This window comes from Heloderma suspectum, chromosome 14 (genome assembly GCF_057233095.1).
Source record: "Heloderma suspectum isolate Gila_16-S chromosome 14, 16-S_ref, whole genome shotgun sequence".
In the NCBI taxonomy this organism is placed as follows: Eukaryota; Metazoa; Chordata; class Lepidosauria; order Squamata; family Helodermatidae; genus Heloderma; species Heloderma suspectum.
The window spans coordinates 19822029-19829470 of NC_139471.1; the positions used below are offsets into that span (position 1 = coordinate 19822029).

General features: G+C 52.2%; 1 protein-coding gene across 1 annotated transcript in view; it reads left to right on the forward strand.

The window, feature by feature from the left end:
- PIP5KL1 (phosphatidylinositol-4-phosphate 5-kinase like 1) overlaps window positions 1-4956 on the forward strand; it is a 32427-nt gene extending 27471 nt beyond the window's left edge. The window contains exon 11 of the mRNA XM_084821256.1: window positions 3339-4956. Coding sequence (XP_084677382.1) covers window positions 3339-3930 — 592 coding nt within the window. The 3' untranslated portion in view covers window positions 3931-4956. The remainder of the gene's footprint in view (window positions 1-3338) is intronic.
- Window positions 4957-7442: the final 2486 nt, after the last annotated feature.

The following is a 7442-nucleotide window of genomic DNA, read 5'->3' on the forward strand; positions in this document are numbered from 1 at the left end:
TCCCTGCTCATAAAGAAGTGCCAGCACTGCGTCCCTGCGAACCCTGATTCTGCTACACTGCTGTCACTTTCTCTCCCCCACTCTCCACGTCTAGCACAGATTTCACATGTCATGCTGGTAGAAAGGGCTTCCCTCCTGCTGTAGCGTTAGACGCGCCCAAGTCATGTTATGCTTTTAAACCGGTCGATGGTCCTGCAGGGAAGGGGATGTACGAATTCATTTCCACGTGCAGCTTTTTGCGCCACCCATGCTGGCTTTTATTCTTCCACCCATCGTTTCCTCCCCCTGTAGCTTTCAGTCCCCCCACCCCTATGCTCATGGCTACTGTATACTCGAGGGACTCCCTATGTATGTGGGAGGGTGTACGTTTGTAAATTAAAAGAAAATGGCCATTTGTAAAACTCAGAAATGGGGTGATGAGATCCTGTGAGCTTCCAGTGTGTCCAGAGTATTGACGTGTCAGGAGAGAGAGAAATTGAAGGCATGGGGAGAAGGGAAGTTAAAGGCTTGATTCTGTGTACCTTTAGACAGAAAAAAAGTCCTACTACTCCCAGCATTCCCCAGTGAGCCATGGCTGGCTGGGGAATGCTGGGAGTTGTAGGCCTTTTTTCCTGTCTAACCATGCATAGGATTGCGCCCTGAATTGCACAGGATAATAAGTATCCTGGCAGGACTATGAGTGCTATGAGGTTAAAAAAAAAAAAAATCTTCCCCAACTTGATGGCATCCAGATGTGTTGGGCTACAGCTTCCAGCATCCCCCAGCTAGCATGCCCATTTGGGAAAGGTGACTGTACAAAGATGTTTTGGAAAGACAGAGTGAGTGGGTGGGTGGTGTGAAGGAGACCTTTGTCCTTTCCCACTCTCCAGAACCCCTCCTCTACCACTATATAGGTATAGAATGCTCCTATATGGATATAGCAATATGGGAAACCACCTTATATCAGGCCAGACTATAAAGGCTCCCTGTTCTCCTTCCCCACTCTTGAAATCTTCCCCCCTCCTCATGAGGCCAGAAGAGCTCAAGGCCAGCTGGAACCCAGAACAGGAAAGTTCCTCTTAAGGGTCATAACCTGGGAATAGGGATGTCGGAGACATCCGCAGCAGAATCGAAGGAGTTTGGATATCTATGAATCTGACCACAGATTCCACAGCGGACCAGCTTTTCTTGAATTGCATGGATTCCAGGGACCTGTGGACTGGGGTTTTCACTTTCTGGAATTGTACTCAAATTTAGTTGTAGAAAAAATAAAGGAACACTGGCTGAAAATGTACATTTCCCTATAGGCTAAAGCATTAAAATGTGCATTGGGGGGGGGGGGAGAGATTTGCACATTTCTGCTGCCGTGAATTTGCACACGTGCAGATTTGCGCAATTTTGGGAAATTGGGAAAACCCTGATTCTGTAAACGAGTGGATGGCAGAATGAAAGGCACTTGACAATCTGTGAAACGCAGACGTGATGGATTTTACAAAATCTCTACATCCCAGCTAAGAATAACATGCAGCTCTTGCAGGTACCACTTGTGAACAGGGGATGCTCTGTGTGTGTTGGGAGGAACTGCATCAGGGCTGAAGATCTAAGGGAGGAACTGTGGGAACGGGGGAAGGAAGCAGAACATGGGGCCGTGCCCCCCGCCACCAGGGAGGAGTGGCTTGAAATGAGCAGTAAGACGTGAAGGCAGGGCTTTGTAGGGCCCTATGGGTTGGGATTGCCTGCTGACCAGATGTTTGCAGACTCCTCCTGCAGCCTAGGGGGCGCCCTAGGATGACAGAACCGTAGAAGAGTAGGGTTGGAAGGGGCCGACAAGGCCATCAAGTCCAACCCCCTGCTCTATGCAGGAATCCAAGTCAGAGCATCCCTGACAGGTGGCTGTCCAGCCTCGTCTTGAACACCTCCAGGGTGGGAGAGCCCACCACCTCCCTAGGTAGTTGGTTCCATTGTCGCATTTCTCTAACAGTAAGGAAGTTTTTCCTGATGTTCAGCCAGAATCTGGCTTCCTGTCACTTGAGCCCATTATTCCGTGTCCTGCACTCTGGGATGATGGAGAAGAGATCCTGGCCTTCCTCTCTGCGACAGCCTTTCAAGTCCTTGAACAGCGCTATCCTATCTCCCCCCATTCTTCTCTTCTCAAGGCTAAACATGCCCAGTTCTTTCAGTCTCTCTTCACAGGGCTTTGTTTCCAGTCCCCTGATCATCTTCGTTGCCCTCCTCTGAACCCTCTGCAGTGCATCCTTCTTAAAATGTGGCGCCCAGAACTGGACATAGTACTCCAGATGAGGCCTAACCAGGGCTGTGTGTAGGGGGACTAGTACTTCCCGGGATTTGGAAGCTACACTTCTATTAATACAGCCCCAAATAGCATTGGCCTTTTTTGCAGCCACATCACATTGTTGGCTCAAAGGACGTGCCATGAAATGCAGTCTTGCATTTAACTTTCACGTGGTGTTTTGTGTTTTTTTAAAATAATGCAAATAGCTCCTGCAGAGGAGGGGATGGGCAGATCATGCTCGGACTGCTGCAAATAAAGCTTCTCCTCCCAAACTGCTGTTTGCATTGGCGTCAGCGGGGGGCGCTTTTCACCGGGGTTGTGGCAGGGGACAAGGGATTAAATTGGGCCTTCTCCCCCTGCTGCAATCCCAGCAGTGATCACAATCCCATTAATGATCACATGCACGCGCACCCCCTGCTGCTGCTGCTGCTGCTGCTGCTGCTACATGCGTGTTTAATAGAGGCGCACATGAAATGCAAAGCTGTGTTTCGCACTGTGCCTGGCTTGGCTCCGGGTCCCCCGAGCTGGCAGCGGAAACAGTGCCGGAGGCAAGAGACTGCTGGGCGTAACCAGGACTCTTAGCAAACTGCAGTGCCTTGCTGCAGGGATGGGCAACGGGTGGCCTTCCAGGTGTTTTGGCCTACAGCTCCCACCAGCCCTCACCACTGGCTGTGCTGGCTGGGGCTGATGGGAGGTGTAGGCAAACACATCTGGAGGGCCACCCGTTGCCCAGCCCTGCGGCAAGGCATTGCAATTTGCTCAGAGCCTGGCTTGAGAAGCAGGGAGAGACAGAGAGAGACAGAACATAAGGGCACGAGAAGAGCCATACTGGATCAGTCCAAGGGTCCATCTAATCCAGCTGCCCACGGGAAACCCACAAGCAGGACAGCAGCAGCACCCTGCCCAGGTTCCCCAGCCACTGGGTACACAGGCCTACTGCCTCTGATCAGGGAGGTAGCACAGAGCCATCAGGGCTAGTAGCCATCGATGGCCTCCTCCTCCAGGAGACGGGCAGAGGCAAACACACTCCCAAATGCCTTAGGGCTTGTTTGCCTACTTCCGACAGGTCGGTCAGCTGCAAGGGCTCCGTCCGCCCCAGGGAACCAGCAGGCGAAGAACCCGGGCGATTGACCGCTCCGCCATCCGCTGTCGGTAAGGCTGTGTCCAGCCTGGACACGCTGTATGCAATGTCTCCCGAAAGCAAGAGCACCATCCAGGACGTGCTGGCGCTGTACCTGAGCCACCGGCCCAGCAGCGACACAGACCCGGCGACCTCGACGCAGAGCGAGACCTTCATGCGGGACGTCTTGGCACCTTACCTGACGCAGGGCCACGGTAGCAACCACGAGGCCGGCTCCTCCGCCGGACTGGATTTCTGCCTGCGCGGCCCGAACACCCGCAGCCGGGAGGATGCCTCCTCCTACTTGTCCCAGAACAGACGCCTGCTGCCCAGCTGCAGAAATCCCTTGCACGTCATCGACGGGCCGGAGTATCGCTACTTCGTCGGCATCATCGACCTCTTCACGGTGTACAGCTTCCGCAAGAAGCTGGAGCACCTCTGGAAAAGCATCCGCTACCGAGGGCAAAACTTCTCCACGGTCGGCCCCTCCTGCTATGCAAGGAGGCTTTGCCAGTGGGTGGAAGACCACACCACATGAGCAGTGGCGGGTGGCGAGGGAAACATCCTCGGCCTTTCTCCGGAGTCCCCAGCCCCTGCGTGACTCGCAGAGAGGGGGGAAAAGCCACCCAAAGTACAGGGACGAGGGACCAGGACGGCGTTGCGAAGTGCTGTGGTAACATCTTGGTCAGTAGGGGGAGCATCTGCAGGAAAGTGAAATTCCCCCATGGGTTGCACTGTAGCGCAGAAGGAAGATCTCCAGATGTTTTGGACTTCAGCTCCCAGAAGCCCTCGCCAGAGTGTCCAGTAGTCCAGAGCGCTGGGAGTCGAAGTCCAAAACATCTGGAGATCTGCCTACACCTGCTGTAGGGCAAGGGAGCACAGATTTCCACCAGGTGTGTGGTGGTGGGGCAGTCTGTGCGGGGGTGAGGTTGAGGCTGAGACAGCTGGGATTTCGATTTGAATCCTGGATGCTCATCAGCAGTGCTGTGTTCTGAAACTCAGGGTGATAATAGTACCGGAACCAACAGCGGGGCATGTGCGCACTGCTGCAATCCATCCATCTTGTTCTTCAGCGTAGTCCTACGGGGGCCCAAATGAGGCCAGATGGAGATAAAGATCAAGGAAGAGGAGGGCATCAGAGACCCCAAACACGGTGGCACCAACCCACTGATGGCGAAGGGAAGAGATGTGCTCTTGATTTAAAAAATAAAGTCGCTCCAGAGAACTGTATTGCTATTGCTATTTTTGAAAAATAAAAATAAACTGCACTGCCCTAGTATAAATACAAACACTCTTTGTATTTATACCAGGGCCATGCAAGGTCGTTGTGATTTTCCTTCCCTTTTTGGTGCAACAGCGTACCAGAAACTTGGACAAATGGGGACATTTTCTTGAACAGTTTGACTGCTTTTTCTCTACCACTTACCTCTCTCTAGCCAGCCTCGAGGAGGCTTGAGTGCTGGCCTTCTTTCCTTCATCTCCACTTTGCTCCAGGTTGAGATAATAACTTTACCTACCCGGGATCCCTTGGCACGTGCAATATTAATTAAAAATATTTCTCAGTTGCTTATTTTTAATGTATACCTTCCACCCGGAGTAGCAAAGTAGAAATGCTGGCCCAGTGGGAAAGTTTAACACAGGACGTGATAAAACCGGAATCTCAGTACCCTTCTGCTGAAATTCTTCTGGCTGGAGACCTCAACGCAAGAATAGGGAGGGAGGACTCCTCTCGGATGCACTCCAAGTTATGTGATTTTAATGACTCCGTTGCAGTTCAATAAATTCTTAGGGTAAGCATCTATGATTATTTGTGGAGAGGAGCAAGAACAGTGGGCCCTCGGGCAAGGCACCCTCAACGGCCACCTCCCTCCAGGAGTCTGCCTTCTCACAGGCATGGGCACCAGCTGCTCTTTGCTCCTTCTGCTCCTTGCTCCCACTTGCTTGCTTGGCAGGTAGAGAGCCAGGGAGCAAGGAGGCCACAGCGCATCTCCTGCAGACCACCAGCGGTCTGGGCCAGTGCGAGAGGCAGGTGAACAAGCAGTTGCAATGAGGAAGAGGAGGGGCAACTCCAGGGGGCTTTTGCCAGCGGGCCCCTGCTGGGGTGTGGGCCCTTGGCAGATGCCCGACCATGCCTACTCTTGGCACCAGTCCTGGAGCAGATGCAATGCAAGGTGGCTTTTGGGGAAACTCCTTTGTACCGATTTCTGCCCCTCTCCCACACTGTAAATAACCCTCTTCCACTCCGTAAATAACCCCTCTCCCACACAGTAAATAAACCCAGGTGCACTCTTCCAGAAAATCATGGTAATATTTTCCAGGACAGCTCAAGGAAAGAAATAATTGCCTCTGCCAGATATCGCAAGGATTATAAATGCTTTATTGCTCCAGCCTGCTGATTAGCTTAGTCACGCAAACAGGTTTCTGATATCCTTCTTGCAGCGCTGCAAGAGATATAGTGATTTGGGGCAGGGAGCCCCCGTTCTCGAAGATCTCATCTTGGCGGCCAAAGACTTTCAGGGTGTGGGGCTGGCTTTAGTCATACTGCCCTGTGCCTCAGTTTCTCTTACGAGGAACGCCGTTTAACTGTGTCTCTTTGGAATGATGCACACAGCTGGCCATGTGTGTGTTTAATGGGGAGTAAGTCCCATTGAGTTCTATGGGGCTTATCCTCAAGGATGGATTTGTGTTGGCTGGGTGGGTGGAGGAAATAGTAAAAAAGTTTGCCACTCCAGTGAACTGCAGCCTTAATTCCTGAAAGCATCCACAAACTGTGCCAACTGCTTTCTGTTTCCCAGGCAGCAGCACATGGGTGCATGAGTGCCTTTGAAAGCACCCAGGTTGGGCTCCGCACACGACTGCCTGGTCTTGAAACATCTCTGCAACACCCCCTCGCTCGGAGCTCTCATGCAGTGGAACGGTTTTAGGTACAAAACTGACTTGATGTTTTTTCTTTTTTGTCCCAGTTTCTGTGAGGTGGAAAAACCAATGGAGGTTAAAAAAAAAAAAAAGTTTGAAAAGCGGTGCGTATTTAAGAATGTCTTTTGGAATAGGGCTGGGTGGAAGGCAAGTCTCCAGATGTTTTGGACTTCAACTCCCAGAAGCCCCTGTCAGCACAGCCACTGGTCTGGAACGCTGGGAGTTGATGTCCAAAACATTTGGAGCGCTACCCTATTTTACAGACACAAGAAACATGGACAAATCCGTCTTTCCTACCTCCCCTCACCCCCCCAAAACAAACCTATCCGGCCCTTCCTGCATTCAAATTGTGCCCCTCCGCCCTTGCCTTTCTTCGTGCTGTGGGGTGTTTGCAGCTCCTTCTGAGGTAGGAACTGGTCTCCAGGCAGTGCCTTGGGCTCCTGGCAGCCATTTCTTTTGGAAAGTCCGCCTGGGGTGACGTCTAAACATCCTGGCAGTGCTGGAGGCCCTTCTGTAGTTGCTAACTGGCTCTAGGTGGGAGAGTTGTTTTTGGCCTTTATGACCTTTTCCTGCGCCCGGGCCCTCCTAGCACCCGCCAGCAGATGACCAGCAAGGCTACCTCCCTGGCGCCGGTCCTGCCCATGGCGGTCTTTGACAGAACAGAAATCTTATCCCAGTGACAACACAGCCTGGGTGTGCATGCGCATGAGAGAGCGCATCCTTCCCCAATCTTGTGCCCTTCAGATTCTTTGGATTATAACTCCCAACATTCCTTACCACTGGCCATGCTGGGAGGGGCTGATGGGAACTGAAGTCTAAAGCATTTGGAAGGCCCCAGGTTGAGGAAGGCTGCAGCAGGGACAGGACGTGTAGATCATCTCGCCTGTTCCACACTTGGCAACCACAAACATGCACAGACACACCCTCCGTTATTAGGCGTTGCCCCGTCTGCCATTTCCTCTGCCACGGCCTGTCCTCCACAGACTGAAGAGACCAGAGGCTGATGGTTATGCGGCTGAAGGGATAGCAGAAAAACATCTTGACCCTGAATGTGATGGTTATGATTAGCGTTTCAAAATATATCTGAGCAGCTGCAGTAGGTTAAAAACTGGCACTGCGTGGACTGCATGGGAC